The sequence below is a fragment of the Rhipicephalus sanguineus genome, unplaced genomic scaffold (assembly GCF_013339695.2).
Source record: "Rhipicephalus sanguineus isolate Rsan-2018 unplaced genomic scaffold, BIME_Rsan_1.4 Seq846, whole genome shotgun sequence".
In the NCBI taxonomy this organism is placed as follows: Eukaryota; Metazoa; Arthropoda; class Arachnida; order Ixodida; family Ixodidae; genus Rhipicephalus; species Rhipicephalus sanguineus.
The window spans coordinates 36,888-54,220 of record NW_023616120.1 but is presented as its reverse complement, the minus strand read 5'-3'; the positions used below and the strand labels follow the sequence as shown (position 1 = coordinate 54,220).

The 17,333-nt window shown below is 46.6% G+C and overlaps 1 protein-coding gene across 2 annotated transcripts; it reads right to left on the bottom strand.

Moving 5' to 3' along the window:
* Positions 1-2,325: 2,325 nt before the first annotated feature.
* LOC119378479 (uncharacterized) lies at positions 2,326-16,459 on the bottom strand. Of its 2 annotated transcripts, none has more exons than XM_037647611.2 (4): positions 16,339-16,459; positions 16,114-16,246; positions 8,225-8,293; positions 2,326-2,544 (listed from the first exon to the last, which is right to left on the bottom strand). In XM_037647611.2, the coding sequence occupies exons 1-4, from the start codon at positions 16,359-16,361 to the stop codon at positions 2,455-2,457; spliced, it is 315 nt and encodes a 104-aa protein (XP_037503539.1). In that variant the 5' UTR covers positions 16,362-16,459; the 3' UTR covers positions 2,326-2,454. The 2 variants fall into 2 exon arrangements, with proteins under 2 accessions (XP_037503539.1, XP_037503538.1); XM_037647610.2 differs by having other exon boundaries at positions 8,225-8,308; positions 16,339-16,456.
* Between the last annotated feature and the right edge of the window lie 874 nt (positions 16,460-17,333).

Here is a 17,333-nt window from a genome sequence, read left to right as displayed (position 1 = left end):
CCTCTGCTCGTAATTAGCTCACGCGTATACACAATCTTCTAGTCTAGTTGCCACTCTTAATCTCGCTTTTTCGGCAAGCCGCCTAACATTATCTTTCTTTTCTTCGGGTCCGTCTTTAATCCTACTTTAATGCTGCCTTCGTTTACATCTCCAGAATTTTTTTCGTGATTCGGTACCGTCGTTACTGAAAAGCGCGATATCGTCCGCAAAACGCAAGTGGCTGAGATATTCTTCGTTAATCCTTATTCCTATTTTTGCCCGTTCTAGTTCTTTCAATATTTATAGTGAATGTGCCGCGCATAACGTTGAAGAGATTGTAACTCTTCGCACAGGCGTGCGCACAGTGGGGCAGGGGGGCGGCCGGCCCCCGTAGTCACCCAAGAAGAGGTGGGCGCAAGGTCTGCCAAACACATTGACTTAATAGGGAGGGGGGGGGGGCGCCGCGACGAACCTTCGCCCCCCCACCCCCTCTGAAGGGGAACCCTGCTCACGCCTATGATTTTGCGCCTGATCCCATTCTCGATTAGGATTGTCCTGCTTTTTTGAGAAATACGGTGGCTGTGGGGTTGTTTTAGATGTTGGCTACGGTATCTATAGATGTTTAGATATTCCTTTATGGCATAATTATTCCGGAACTGCTGGCGTGTGTTCATATCTGTGAATAAATTTGTGTTTATCACCTTGCAAATGTGTTGCTCCTTAATTTCTCAGACGCATGCGTAGTTGGTGCAGCAGGCCTTTCATCAATTTAGTTATGTTAGAGACAATATAGACTTTCGTTCTCGGCCTTGCACGGTTCGACAGAATTGTGGGTCTTAATTGCACACTAAGACATCAGTGGAGCAGTCATTGTAATTAGGAAGCATTTTTCGAATATGGCACCAATGGCAGTCGATGAATGTCGTTGGGCCGCGAATAGTCTATTTTAGCGCTGCTGACTTACGGTACAGTAACCACAGTAATACCGAACTGCCGTGGTCGGCACGCAGCCATTTTACTTTATAACACATGTATCAGCCTGCCTGATCAAGTTACTTTACGCATCGAGCAACTACCGCCAGTGTCTCCATATAAACTAGCTACGCGCCGACCACGACGGTACAGTACTACCGTACTTAACGCACGGTAAGCCACCACTACTAAAGCATAATAACGGGTCTAAGCGGTCACGCCGGCGGCTACCCGACGTCGGCGGAGCCGACACCGCGCCATTATCGGCTAGCATACATAGGTCCAATGACGGCTTGCCATCATCGGCTGAATAACGGCAGGCCCGTCTCGGACCGACGCTGGCTAGCCCACGTCGGCCCGAAGCCGGCAAGCCCGCATCGGCCCAAAGGCGGCTAGCCGACGTCGGGCCGATGCGGGTGAAAGTAGCGCGAGCGTGATTTGCCGACGTGGGGCCAATATTGCTGCCGTAATTTGCCGACGTTGGGTCGAGATCGGTCCAATGGCGGCGTGCTGCCTGGGTGGTGCCTCGCTTCTCCGCAGAATGACAAATAATGGCTTAGTAGGTGCTTCCCAACTTCACAAAAATTGTGATTTATGGCGTAGTGGGTACCTTTCTAGTGTACTTGTATTGTAGCCCCAAGAGAGCTTACAACGGGCTCTAGAAACGCCGCTCTTCCAGCTTTCGCTGTGACTGTGCTGCGGTTTCAGCGCAGACCTGGCGTCTTTTTTGGTTTCGACTAAGATGACTTTAACACCCGTTTGCTTCCTGACCCGCTCTGCTCCCTTCTTGTACCATAAGGTTACACCTATCATTTTCATTCCCATTGCTTGTTGCGTCGTCCGCAATTTAAGTTGGCCCCTCTTTGTAAGCCTCCAGGTTTCTGCTCCGTAGGTAAGTACTGGTAAGATGCGGCTGTTACATCCCTTCCTCTTGAGGAATAGTGGTAAACTAGCATTCATGGTTTCAGAATGGCTGCCGAATGTGCTCTTCCTCATTCCTATTCTAATAGGGATTTCTATTAAGGGCGGATCGATGTTGAAATGGAACAAAACAAGCTATGTGTGAGGTATTAACATAATTCTTTTTTTCTTTGAAAGGCCCATGTATGCCATTATGTATAGAACACAACATCGTTGAAATGTCACCCGTGGCGTCATACGGTGGCACGGATCCCAGTGGTACAATTTTCAATGACTCTGCCGAATAGATCGGGCTCAGTTTGAGCGATGGACTGGGTTATGTTGACTTTGAGGGCATCGGTAGATTGCTGCTTATTAGTACAGACCAGTGACTTCGGGAAACTTCAGAAGAAAACGTATAGCTGAGTCATATATCACGATATTAGTGGTGAAAAAAAAATCTGTAAACAGGGGGTGGGTGCTCCAGCCAACGTTTCGACAAGTGGACTTGTCTTCTTCAAGGCTGGAATTTATTTACGGATTTTTTCGTCGCAAGCTTCCATCTTCCACTTCCTGCCGTTTTCTATGATATTAGTGGGCATTTCAGGTCATCTCTGTGAGAGCATTCATACCCTCCAATCGTTCATGCAGAATGTCCATCGTTGCGTCCGCTGTGTGGCTCGTAGCGCCGTCCTGCATGAACCGCATGCCATCTATTTCAATTTCAATTTATTTACATAAGAATGGAGGAAGGCCCGAACAAAAAGTGGCAATTCCCACTTGACGAAGATTCGGACCCCCTGTACAAGGCGTACAGAAAAGAGACATATAATACACACATGTACATATAGCGCATTTAGTATCACAGGAAGTACAGAGAATTTGCATGTAGAAGGTAAACAATGCTGCTATAATCGCTACATACATCAAGAAAGAAAAATACAAATATAGCGTTGAAACACGACAAAAGAATTCGTGAAATATTATCTCATATCACTTAAAGTTATCTGTTTGTGTTACATCAGTGGGTAATAAAGCACTTGATGTCATTATTTTATTACAAACCAATTGCGTGGATCCTTTTTGTGATGTTTGTAATATTAGTCCCTTGTTGAAAGAACATATTTAACAATACAGGAAGCGTATATCGAACGCTTTGCTCACCGCATTTGTTTCTTGAAAAGGGTACTTGCCAGAATTCATTGTTACGCGTAGCATATAGGGGTGTTCTGGTTTTTAATTCCGCTAGGGCAAGTAATATTTGTTCATTATTTCTTAAACACTATTTGTATCTTGTACAAAGGGTGTACGAGTAAAGGTTCGGCATGGAGATAAAATTGAACCGAATGAACAGTTCCTTTGTAGGCGCGTCATGTGGTACGCCAGCTATTTTTCGAACAGCCTTTGTCTGAAGTGTATGCAGGTGATTAAAATTAGATTATGTGGTTGTGCCCCAGACTAGAAAGCAGTAGTTTAAGTTAGACATAAATAATGCATTATAAATTTTAATTTTTATATTTGACGGTAGTAGTGTACGTAGTTTTCCCATGACACCAATGCATTTCGAAAGTTGCTTGGTTACGTGATTGACATGTGTGTCCCAGAGCAAGAGCATATGCTTATGGAGATATACACCCAATGTTTTATGCACTCGACAGCCTCAATAGCTGACTGGCCAAGAATGATTTCATGTGTCATTTCACGTCGAGATTGTTTTGGTGAAAAAAGCACTGCTTTTGTTTTAGTGGCACTAATATGTAAAGAATTAAGGTAACTCCATGTGCTTAAACTTTTGAGGCAGTTATTAACATCTGACTGGAGAGTTTCGAGCTCTGTATTAGTAAATAGAAGAGTTACGTCATCTGCATATATAACGTATTTTGGTTGGGTGCTAACTTTAACAATATCGTGACGTATAGATTAAACAGGAGCGGCCCTATAATACTTCCCTGAGGTACTCCTGTGCTTGTAGCTTTTAGAGATGATATGCTATCACCTATCCGCACACACTGTCTGCGGTGCTGCAGGTAGGAAGTCAATAGCGAGAGTGGTACACCTCTGATTCCTTAACGATCAAGTTTCTCTAGAAGTGTGGCATGATTTAATCGATCGAACGCTTTCGAAAAATCTATGTATACACCAATGACCAACTGCTTCTTAACAAACGCATGTAGAATTATTTCTTTCTGGGTTAAAAGAGCAAGTTCAGTGGATCTTCCTTTGCGGAATACATATTGACATTTATTCGTCAAATCAAATTTAGTTACGAAACTTGAAATTCTAGCGTGCAATAACTTCTCCAGTCCTTTAGAGAATACTGGGAGTATCGAAATAGGCCGATAATTGCCGAGGTTGTTTTTGTCCCCGCCTTTGAAAATGAAGTTGACTTTTGAAAATTGCATTTTTCGTGGAAGTGTGCCCCGTATCGTTCAATTTCGATTAAAAAAAATTGGTTATCATCTTTCCATAGCGCTCGCCATTGACGGTGATGGCCTCAACAACGTCATTCTGAAAAAAGTATGGACCAATGACGCCGTCAGCCCAAAATCTGCACCAAACACGAAGTTTTTGTGGATAGATTGCCACCTAGTAAACATCGTGTGGGCTGGCATCGTCCCATATACGGCAATTGTGCTTGTTAACATAGCCACTCATTCAAAAGTGCGTCTCATCGTTAAACATAATTTTTCAGCGGAGCGTTAGCACGAACAGTCATTTTGATAATAAAATGTCATCATTTGAACGAGCTACTCTATCGTGTAATTGCCATGGTGATTTTGCATCAGTGACTGAATAATAAACAACTGATTAGACAGAGGCCATCAAAACAACACCTTGGCCATAGATTGCTATCATTGACCCGCCCTTAATGGCAAACCCTATAGTTATTTCGGTCTTCTGGTTCGCATCCACGGTCACTACCTGTCCTAAGTACACGTATTCCTTTACCACTTCCAGTGCCTCGCTACCTGGCGCAAAGCGCTGTTCTCTTCCGAGACTGTTGCACATTGCTTTTGTTTTCTGCATATTTACTTTCAGACCTACCGTTCTGCTTTCCAAGTCCAATACAGAAATCATGAGTTACAATTCACCCTCGGAGTTACTCATGAATGCAACGTCATGAGCGAATTGCAGATTACTAAGGTATTCTTCATTAACTCGTATCCATAACACTTCCCATTCTAGGGCCCCGAAAACCTCCTGTAAGCACGCCGTGAATACCATTGAGTCGATCGCGGCTCCCTCACCTACCCCCTTCTTTATTATAATGTTGTCGCTTTCTTTATGGAGGACTATGGTGGCTGTGGAGCCGCTGTAGATTTCTTCCAGTATTCTTATATGCGGTTCCTCCATGCCATAATTTCGCAGTGCCTGCATGACTGCTGATATCTCGACCGAATCAAATGACTTCTCGTAATTAATGAAGGCTATACATAGGGGTTGGCTAAATTCTGTGTATTGCTCTATCACCTTATGTATAGTGTGTGTGTGGTCTATTGTAAAGTACCTGCACGAAATCCTTCTTGGTGCTTTGATTGAATTATGAAGTGGTCTTAATTCTATAAGCTAATATATTTGTAAAGATGTTGTCGACAACGGAGAATAAGCTGATCGGCCTGTTCTTTTTTATGTCCTTGACGTCCCCTTTTTATTGGTTTAAGATGATGCTGGCATTCCACCAAGATTCTGGTACTCTCACCGTCCGTAAAGAGACACTTCGTTTACAGGGTTTCCAGTGTTTCTAACACAATTTTTCTGCCGTCTTTCAAGAGATATGATGTTACCTTCTCCACACCAACCGCTTTGTCTCTTTGCATTCTCTCCAAGCTTTCCTTGACTACTCCGTCGTTACTGGTGTATGTCCGCTTCCTCTGGGTTACTACTGCGTCTTACATCATTGTTCTGGTTATCCGAGGTGCTGTACAGGCCTCCATAAAATTCCTCAGCTACTTTAACTATCATATCCATATTTGTAATGACGTTGCCTTCGTTGTCCCTTAGCGCATACATCTGGTTTTGTATGTGCCCAGTTTTCTCTTCCTCGCTTTGAGGTTTGTCCGTTCTTTAGAGCATATTCAATTCTCTCCATGTTATACCTTCTTATATAGGCTATTCTATGCATATTTATTAAGTTAGAGAGCTCTGCAGTTCTATTATGTGTGTTGTGTTTGAGGCTATCATGATTTTGACGTTTCCTAATGAGATTTTTGTTCCCTGGAAGAGCTTGCTAGTGTCCTCTCTAATGACTGTACCTCCGACTTCTGCGCACTCCGTACTAATACTCGTCAGACATTCATTCATTGCATCAACGCTAAGGTCGGTTTCCTGAGCTAGAGCCGAGTACCTGTTCTGAAGCGAGATGCTGAATTCTTGCACTTCCCTCACAGCGCTAACTCATTAATTAGCTTCTTGTGTATCAGTTTCTGCCATTACGTCCTCAAGTCTAGGCGAATTCGAGCCATTACCATCCTGTGGTCGGTGCATCGTATCCTAGCTGCCGACCACTTCCACATCCTGCATAGTATTAACTCTATTTCATTCCTAGTCTCACCATTAGGGCTCCTTCACTCCAGCTGCGGTTCGCACGTTTTTGGTAGAAGGTGTTCAAGATCCATAAATTCTTCTATTCTGCGAACTCTAATAACTCCCCTCTGACATTCCTACGACCAATGCCACATTTCCCCACTGCTTTGTCACCAGCATGCTTCGTGCCTACCTTGGCATTAAAGTCGCCAATCCGTACAGTATACTGTGTTTTTACCTTACTCATTGTTGACTCCACGTCCTGATAGAAGATTTCAACTAAATGGTGATCGTAGCTCGATGTGCCACCCTGATCTCGTAACTTTTAATAAGTCGAATTACGATACTTATATGCTCTAGTATATTCTCTATGTTGCGAGCTATATTTAATGGATAAGTAACCCAACCAACAGTTCTCTTTTGTCAACTAAACCACGACAGCATAGGACGTGCCCGTTCTTTAGCAGTGTATAGGCCGCACCTATCCTCCTAACTTCACTGAGACATATTACATCTCATTTAACACCCTCTACTTCATAGAAGAGCTTTACTAGACTCGTCTCACTTGAAGTAGTTCTACCGTCAAACGTTGCCAAGTTCAGATTCCAATGGCGTCCTTTCCGGACCCAGAGATTCCTAGCACCCTCCGCTGCGTCGCAGTTCTGACCGCCGCCGTGGTCAGCTGCTTCGCAGCTTCTGGGGAATGAGGGCCGAGGGTTAATCGGTGTATTCATGTGGGAGGTAGTGGCCAATTATAAACAGTCCGAGGTTGGCCGATCCTTCTCTGGTCAGGGTGCGTTTAGAACGGGCCTGGTGGAAAGCCTTTACGTTGAATCAGACGAGTGGTCGCTACGCTTACAAATATCGTATTTATCTTTGTGTATCTTCTGAAACTAAAGGCAAACAATGCACATCCCACATAATGTACTATAAATGATATGTCAAGCTCGTTCTTCTTTAATAACGGTCCTGCAGGGAAATAGCGCTACTGACTGCGTGTGAGGGGTCCTTCGGGGGAAATGGATGTCCCACTTCTGAAACGCCAACTCATGGCTCCCTGAAAGGAGCTCCCACTATGGCAGAGGCAGGTTACATAGTGTGATGTATATTGTGTGTAGGTAACGAATCAATCACCTGCGACACTCGTCCAGATGTTTTTTCTAGCACCGACGTGGGAGCGGCCCGCTGCGCGCTAATCGCGCGTACCGAAGGACTAAAATAAAGTTGTTCATCCATCCATCCAACACAAATACTCTTGTCGTGAATTCTTCATTGATACAACAAAGTATGATGCTGGCGTGTCCTATGCAGTTGTCGGCCCATCCTGTTCTGAATCGGAGGTTCTGCACACCGGCACAAGTATAAGCTTATCCAGTTCTGACGGCTGCAAAACACATAACCAATTACTTATACCAAGAGCAGTAATATACACTGACTGACTCCTTAAGTGTTGCAAAAGCTTTCAAAACTTTCCAAAAGCACAAAAATCTTGTTATTGTGTCGCTATCTTCAATCTTGTGCACCGATTATGCGTCGAAGAAGCGCATCATGATATGCTCGGTGCCAAGGCACCGTGAGATTGAACGGAACATACTGGCGGACCAGGTAGCTACATCCGTCCAACCTAATACTGCCAACCCATCCGTGGCGATGACTCAAATGAACCTAAAGCCATTTGTAAAGATGCAGTTCAGGGCTTACTGAGAGCGATTATGGGATAAGGAAGCACACAATGAACTACATCTTATCAAGTTGCACCTTGGTAACTGGCCACCGATATCAGACACGCCGCACAGAAATAAAACTTTGCGGACTCATAATAAGACAGACACACAGCACACACTGGTACCTTTTGTCCAGTGGTGATCCACGCTCCTGTGATAAACGTGCCGAGCCTCTCACTTTCCTTCATGATCACCTGAAATGCACTGAACTAGATGCCAAGAGAAAAAAAAAACACCTTGGGCTAAAATACTGCAACAAATGCCACTACAACCGTAGTGTACACAGGAAGGGAACCTGTATTTAAATATGAGTCACCATTTGGATTTTTACAAGGCGTAACTAATTTTTGCGTCATATTCCCAGGCAATCCGTAGCTCGGCCTCTCAACAGATGTTGCTGAGGTAGCCGTAAAAAAGGCACTGTACTCCAGTCTTTGGACTTAAAGGCCTTGAGGTGGCATTTACGCCAATCACATCCCCTCATTTCACAAATGATAATCCCTTATCATTCATTCAATACTCATAGATAACATCACGTGTCACTGTCATAATTTTATGCTATATACATGTTTTACGCTTCTGCATAGCGGCTGTTTTATTGCGATAGCAATTATATGGACAGTCTCGGCGGGATTTTGCCGTCGCCGTCGCCGCCGTCATGCACCGTATATGTATAAGTATGTATATATATATATATATAAAGGCCCCAAAGAAAAATAATTCAGAAAAATGCTTCCGAAGCGCGGAATCGAACCAGGGACCTCTTGCTCCGCAGCGAGTGGCGCTAGCCACTACGCCACGAAACGCATATCCGTCACGCAGCTAACGGCGAGCGTTATATGCACACCCTTTACCGCTGGACAGACTCGGAGACGGCAGGCAATAATAAGCGTTTCTTCAGTACCAGCGAGATGGCGCTAGGAGCGCGACGGGCACATTCAAAAGTCGTCGGCGAGCTCGCTCGCTTCTTATATTTGCGCAGGGAGAACCTTGCCCTTCCGCTGTCTGCTCGCGCGGTTTCCTCGTAGTGAGGGGAAGAGGAATGTTTCAAGCTTTCACCGTGATGTCCGCGCTCATGTTACGGAGCGTACGAAAGTCACTCGAGCTCAAGGGACGCCGCTAAACGAAGAAACAGAAGATGAGCGCGAACTATCAAGTGTCACAGCTCGACACTTGAAGCACGCTAGTTTCCTTCGCTGCTTCGGCCGCCTTTGCAACAGGAGCGCTGTTCAAACTGAGAGTATCCAATGGTGAGCCTCACTTCGTATAGCGTTAATTTCTTGCTATCGCATTCATTGCTTCGCCCTTGCGGCGAAACTGTGACTTTTTTATACCTCTTTACAGCCTTAATACATCCTATCATCGTAATCATTGGCCACCGCTGACGGCACATTGAAATGCTCGGCCACACCTGGCCCTTGAGCTGCGAAAAATGTAACTGATCATCAACTGTGGCATGTGTACAACTACACCACAGACTTCTTGTCCAACCGGACACCATATTGGGCATTGGATATCTCCCGACTAAAAAAAGAATTAAGGCAGCTTCGCACTAGTGGTGCCAAGCCTGTAGGAGCAGCAAAGCTGGGCAGCCTTCCTTGTTTTAGAGGCGAACTACCTTAGGGTCTCGGCGTGTCGGCGGGCATCGCCGTGTCCTGTCTATTTGCTTGAGCGTAAGAGAGGGCGCCACCGCCTCAGCGCTCGCCGTGTGGCGAGAGAGAGTGAACGGCGCGCGTTGACTATGGAAACGCTCTTTCTGCGATGAATGCTGAACTACCAGCTTGCAAGGAAGGAGAAAGCGCCCTCGCCAGTGAGAGACAACGCCGACGCAGGTAGGGTCTGTTAGCGAGTTTCTTGATTGAAAAAACCAACTGCTCGCGCTGCACAACCGTTAACCGTCTATAGACCTTATGCAAAATTGCTGCCATCTGTCGAAGCTTTGACGAAGCTACCGATTCGGCGCCATGTTGGAGGCTTGTGTACGTATCGTATTGCTGTCGCTGCTATAACTTCTTGCTTGCATCTGCTTTGATAGTAGGAAATCGGTGCATAAAAACGTCAGACGAGCGCGTAAGGGCCTGTACACGTTACCGGCATTTCCTAGTTATTACTTTCACAGGCGCGCGAGCTCACAAACCGCACCGGCGACCGTCGTCTATGGGGCAACACCAAAGACCGCTTGACCAGCTATAATGAAATTACCAAGGCCTTCTGCCTGGCCCGCCGAACCTTTCCTCCGCCCAGCGACAAGCTGAACAGGACGCAGGCGGCGGCCCTCAGACAACTGCAGACGTACACGTACCCCAACCCCGCACAGTGTAACAGGCTCTACCCGAGTACATACCCGACAAATATATGCAAGGTCTGCCACACTGAGGTCGCCACATTAAATCACATGCTCTGGGACTGTGACAAAAATCCGGAAGGTGCTAACTCCGGAACCCTTCCGCCGCGGTGGGCCGCTGCCTTGCGCAGCCCCAGCCTCGGCGACCAACTTTGGGCTGTCCAGCAGGCCCGCGAGGCGGCGGTGAGGCAAGGCCTCGACGTCCCCTCGTGGGAGACCTAAAGCCCAGTCGGCGAAAGCTCTGCCGGACCATCAATAAAGTTGTTACCAACCAAATTACATGCAACGAACTGCCTCACAACGAGAAGAAGGTACAAGTTTGTCACCGATCGGTGACGCCTATACATGTGACTCGAGTCACATGTATAGGCGTGCCGTCGTTGGAATAAAGCTTTGCGCTAGGTTATAAATTTTGGCTGTCCGTGTTCAGTGTAGCGAATAAAGCGCTGTTCACTATCTGAGTATCAAGAGTGTAGTGTAGGATGGTTGGGAAGAGGCTTTAGCGCGCGACACGGCTAGGCACATGCGATGACGATAAGTGCTGTTGACCCATTTCAAAGCGCATTTCATAAGAGGCAGCCTACGTCGGCCTGGTGTATTGTGCACCTAATTTTAATTAAAACGTTTACCTCTTTTTTTATTTTTGAAATAAAAAAATATTTCGCTGCTGTTGTCACCGACGTAGAATTACCGCAGGATTAACATTTCCGTAACTCACGCACGTGAAAAATGAACATCAAAAGTGTTTGTTGCTCCAAGAAGTAGGCGCCGATTAGCTGGTATTTTATTGAATATCCTTGCGGCATGTGCTCGTAAATAACACGATACGCCAAGAATATTCGCGTTCACATCGCTGCCTTCGGGGCTTACAGGCACCTTCAATATCAACTCATTGCAGCAAGGCAGTTGCGTCGCCGACTGAACACTTGTGAAACCACCTCAGCGGGTAGTCAAAGGTAGTGCACTCACGGTCGAATGTAACATATTTCCCGGAGCAGCATCTTTTTTTCATTTTCACACCAGAAGTCCCAGACACTGGAAGCATCTGTTGCGGGGGCGTAGCCAAAGGGCTGGGGAGGGGGGGGGGGTTCAAACTCCTCCTGAAAATTTTCTATTTTACGAACGTACTACATAAAGTATGGTTGAGACCCCCCCCGCCCCGAAAAAAATTTCTGCCTACGCCCCTGATCTGTTGACACTTCATAGCTCACGGGGGTTGATACAGGATTTTTCCAAAGGGGGATCAGCTTTTGGGAGAACTTGATATGTGCTCTTCTTGGAGAATAAATAAAGAAAAAGTAAGGGGGGGGTGCGGGGAAGGCCTGCCAGAACAAACGGGCCGCGCCATTTGGCAGTGATGGCACATGAAATGCTTGAAAAATACGCGCATATAGTGAAGCAGTAAGCGCGCAAAGCAACCCAACAAACGCTACGTTAAACTCCACAATCGAAAACAAACTACAAACAAGACACTAGCACAATCGGTCCGTTCGCTGAGAACCGAACATACGCACGAGCACCTTTATACCATGTTATTGTTGTCGCAATGTAATAAACAAAGTAATGCCAGGAAGCACACGGCGCGAAAACTGTCTCGTTCTGGCATGACACGATAGAGTATTCTCTGACGAGTGCCGATGCTGTCAAATAGCGCATGTATTAACAACGGCGAACATAAACACGGCGTTAGTCGTAAGCAGCAACCAGTCACGGAACGACCTGCTGATTCTTGTCGGCCGCGAGATAATCTAGCAACATGCAGGTTAGTTTTTTATAAATCTTTTTTCAGCACCCCAATTTCCTCAATCTGAGCAACACGGCACACGAAAATATGGCGGCATTGCCGTTCGTATCAGCCGCCACACGTTGATACGTACGCTCCGTGTGTACATATGCGGAGCGCGCTTAGCCTTCAACATGGCGGAAATGCGCACGGCGGCCGCTAGATGGCAGCAGATTTTGCATAAGGTCTATTCCCTATATATAGGCACTGCATCTTGACCGGCAATGTACCGGTGGGAGATTTTAGATGCGAAGCATCTTATGGCGGAGTTCAATCCGGTGGTAATGTGCGGCGTGACCACCCCTACTGCGCATGCGCGAACCCTCTCCACACACCTTTCCCACTTTCCCCGTCTCACACTTCCCCTTACCCTATCCCACTTCCTCCTCTTCCACTTTCGCTCTCTCCACTTCCCCTCCCCCTCTCTCCTCCCCCTCTTCACTTCCCCTCTGAAACGCGGGCTCGACACGCCGAAACGCTGCTTCGCATCGCCTCATGGTCCCCTTTAGCGGAGATGGTGTGATTTTTTCTTGTACGTAGTTGAACAATTGAGATTTGCAGCGCGCACGTTAACTAAAAGCGGACTGCGGGTCTCTGTGTGTAATCTTTCTTCTGTCTCTCAGTGCTCATAAGCAGTATTTTGCTCTGGGAAACATCGGCGCACACTGCATGCTTCGCCCTTCCACAGGATTCACATTAGTGGAGCTGTTGTTTTTCTTTATATTTTTTCTTCATCTCCTTCTCCCTTTCTCTCTATCTGTGTATTGTCTCTCTTCTTTGCTCTGCCTGTTTCCTACTTCATATTTCTCGTTCTTTCTCTCTTGTTTCTAGTTTATTTCCTTTCTCTCTCTCTCTCTCAATATATATATATATATATATATATATATATATATATTGTAACGAAGTACTCCGGCGCAGAAGCAGCAGCATCGAGGGTGCAGCAGAGCCTCGCGCTAGCGGACTGTGCTGGGTGCATTACGCGACCAACGATAAGTTCGACGCCCAATAAATCTCCTTTATATTTGGTGGAGCCGGGCTGGGTAACGTTTCCTCTACCATCCTGGATCTTCGTTCTCGGAGGCTACCTTCTGCTATGCCGGGCGCCAACCAGCAGACGCTTCCATCACCACCTGCCACCTGCCCTGGCAGTGTTCCGCAGCGTGAGCCTCCAATCTTCAGCGGAACAGACGACAACGACGTTGAAGATTGGCTCTCGACTTACGAAAGGGTGAGCGCTCTGAACAAATGGACCGACGCAGACAAGTTAAAGCGCGTATCGTACTACCTCGCGGGTGTTGCCAGTCTTTGGTTCAGGAACCACGAGGGAGATGTCCAAACGTGGCCGCAGTTCAAAACTTCCATCACGGCAGTATTCGACCGACCCGCCGTCCGAAAACTGCGAGCCGAGCAGCGTTTGCGCGCACGCGCACAAGACGCGGGTGAAACGTTCACCAGTTATATAGAAGACGTCGTCGACCTTTGCAGACGCGTGGACGCTGCCATGACGGAAAGTGAGAAAATCAAACACATCATGAAAGGAATTGATGATGACGCTTTCCAAATGCTCCTGGCGAAGAACCCGTCCACAGTTAATGACGTTATTAGCTTGTGCCAGAGCTATGATGAATTGCGGAAGCAGAGAGCTCTGACGAGACAACCTCCCGCACATGACCTGGCATCACTGTCCAGCCTGACCAACGGCCACGACCAAGCGTCGCTGATAGCCGAAATTAAAGCCTTTGTCCGCGAAGAAGTCGCCCGGCAGCTCTCCCTGGAGCCCTTCACACAGGAAGCTACCACAAATCTGCCATCGTCCCTACGCGGCGTCATTCAAGGAGAGGTCGCTGAAGCGCTGCCAGCTGCCCGCGAGCAAAGTCTTGTGGCTGCTCCACTTACATACGCTGCGGTCGCTGCCATGCCCTCTCGCAAAGCATCCGTACCTCCTTTCCAGCATCCTGCGAGCTATCCTCCACCTCCGGTCCGCTGGGCCAGCAATGCCACAGCCAACCCGTGGCGCACGCTCGACAATCGCCCGATATGCTTCGCATGTCGATACCCCGCACCTCCACCAAATATAAATGAGATTTATTGGGCGTCGAGCTTATCGTTGGTCGCGTAATGCACCCAGCACAGTCCGCGAGCGCGAGGCTCTGCTGCACCCTCGATGCTGCTGCTTCTGCGCCGGAGTACTTCGTCTTCGTTACAATATATATATATATATATATATATATATATATATATATATATATATATATATATATATATATATATATATACTTTTTTTTTCTGTCGCTTTCTTTGAATCCATCTCTTTCCCTATTTTTGGTCTTTCTGTCTTGCTATCTGTTCTTTCTGTCTCTTTCTCTCTGTGTGTATTTCTTTCTCTTTCTATCTTTTTCTCTTTCTTTCCCTTATTTTTATCTCTGTCTCTTTCTCTCTATCTCCATCTGTTTATTTCTCTTTCTGTACTGTTTCCCCTACTCATCCGAGTTATAGCATCCCACGCCGTACAAATCGGCACAGCGGGAGAGCGCACGCTGGGCACATATGTTCGGGGTGCGAAGTAGAAGATGAAGAAGAGGACGAGGAAAGCGAGCGCCGGCCGAGTTATTGATTTGCACGCGCTAGAAAGGTAGAGGCCACTCATGATGATGGTAGTTTTTGCGAACGCTTAACGGCTTAATGGAAAGCACAACAGCTCCGCTGTAAAAACCAAGGTACCGCAATGGGATGCGTGCCATGGCTCGGTAATTTTCACTCTGCTTTCTAACCTAGCATTGGACACCCAACTGAATGTCCTCAGTTAAGCGGATGATATTCGAGGCTCCCTATATGCAGAGGACATTTTCGTGTGTACACTAGAGAGATCAGCAGGAAGACAGCAAGGAGCTTTACAGCTGAGTATAGAGAAACTGAAAGGTACCTGGCGGGTTGTGGCCTGTGCAGCTCAAAAATTGACACATTTATATTTGCAAAACATAGGCGAGGACTGTGTCACTGAATAGAATACGCACTCCAAAGATCAACACACTCCGCATTCCTGGATTAATCTTCCAGAAGAATGGACCAGGCCTTGCGACATTATGACGACTTCACAAGAGAGTCGCGCAAGATACAGATATGCTGAAGAGGGTCACAAAATGAAGACGCGTAGTCGAATAGCAGGACACGCTAAACCAATAGAAGACATCACCATCAGCAGAATTAACTATGGCACACCGCACCTAGACATGAACGGTAGGGAGAGGGACAAACTCAGTATGGACATGTGAAAGACATACAGATCGGTAGTGGGATTACAACCCACCACATGAGCAGCAAATTGCTGAAGGCAGGTGTCCACAATACTTCGAAGGAATTGTTGGCACTCCACAAAACCAGTTAAATTTCCCAACGGAAAAGTTCCACTACAAGTCGAAAGGATTTCAGAATACATACTTACTCAGTAAAGGAAGAAAACAACAATCCACCAGGTGTGCCACCGTAACCCGAGGGCAAAGATGCGCACTAGATAATATACCAAGTAACATGCATCCAGTATATAACAAGAAGAGAGGACATGCGAGAGCGGCTTGACAGCAAAAATTGCTTACCAAGTCCAATTTTGAAGAAAGAGGGTACAAGGACGGCGCAGAATACAAGAGAGGACGATATGGTTCTAGTGTCGCCAACAAGCAGTGTGCAGAAATAACATGTGCATTTAGCAGTTGCCATACATTGCACTAACGGAAGAGGCCGCCATAGCAATAGCGACGCAGACCTGCAGTGAGGACATGCCGCTCATCATTGCCACAGACTCGCAAGCAGCCTGTCCCTATTTCAGCAAATCATGAATAAGTATGATCGCATTCAAAATCATAAAGTATCAAAATATCCCTGAAACGTACGTTGTCTGGACCCCTGGGCACGAATCCTTCGTGGAAAACCAAGCGGTCCACGCTGCCGCCCGAGAACATGTATACCGGGCGACCGGACCAGGACATCGTCTGCCTCCAGTAACAGCCGAAGGGTACAAGGCCGCTGCAAAGACAATCTATAACATAGGGAGAACGGGCGGAAATGCCGAGCACAACATCCTAAGTTAAACAAAGAAGCCGTACTACTGCGCCGACCTTAAGTGGACAGTCACCTCCATGGCACCCTGCTGCGTACAATATATCCTTCAAGAGACTGTAAATTTTGCAGTTGCCGATTCAACTTTACCACGCGATCTGGGAATGCGACAGCAATTCGCAGACAATGGCTAGCTTTTGACAAACAGAAGGCTGGCGGGAGGCACAGCTGACAAGCCCATGTTCCAAGGACCAGCTACAGCTACTGTACAGGGCTAGGGAGCAGCCCAAGCCTGTGACTAATTGGAAAGACGTGGCCGCCTACGTCGGCTCGCAGATAGCCTACTCAACAAAGGAAAGTTTAATTATCTCTCTTGAAATGTAAGAAAACCGCGGCAACTTTCGAGCCCGCCTAGCAACCTTGTGTGAAGTAAAAAGCCACAATTATTAACTTAGAAACCCTAAGATTCTTAGTCAGAGAATATTAACAATGGCTTGACTCATCCGCTCAGAGTACGTACGAAAGCTCCAGAGCATGATACTCTATATAAGTTTGTATATTTTGACTAATGCCACGTAGGAACAACTTGAGCAGCACTTCAAAGTCTCTACAAGCGACAGATGACAAATGCTTTAGCGCTATACCTTCACAAAATAAGAACATCAAACGCACTCGTTTCAGCGCTGCAGTGTCTATGGGTAATCCATCAGGTAGGTTAAACAATGAAATACTTGAAGGAACACATCTTAGACCTACGTCAAACTAGATTTAAAACTAGATGCTGTTGCTCTTGCCGCGCTACACTTCTAGTGTACGAACACCGAATACCCCAACTACAACAGAAGGTTTGATTCGAAAGAACGAAATGTTTATCATCACTATTGCTGTTTTGTATGGACATGCCTTGTCCTGTGCTGGCGCTACCGATGCGATTGGTACTGGATCCTGTACAGAGGACACCCCTGGTGAAAACGCTATAAATGGATACGATGTAAGTCCTGACTGGTGCTACTACACATAGGCATTCCCTGCAACTATTTTCTGTAATAAGGTG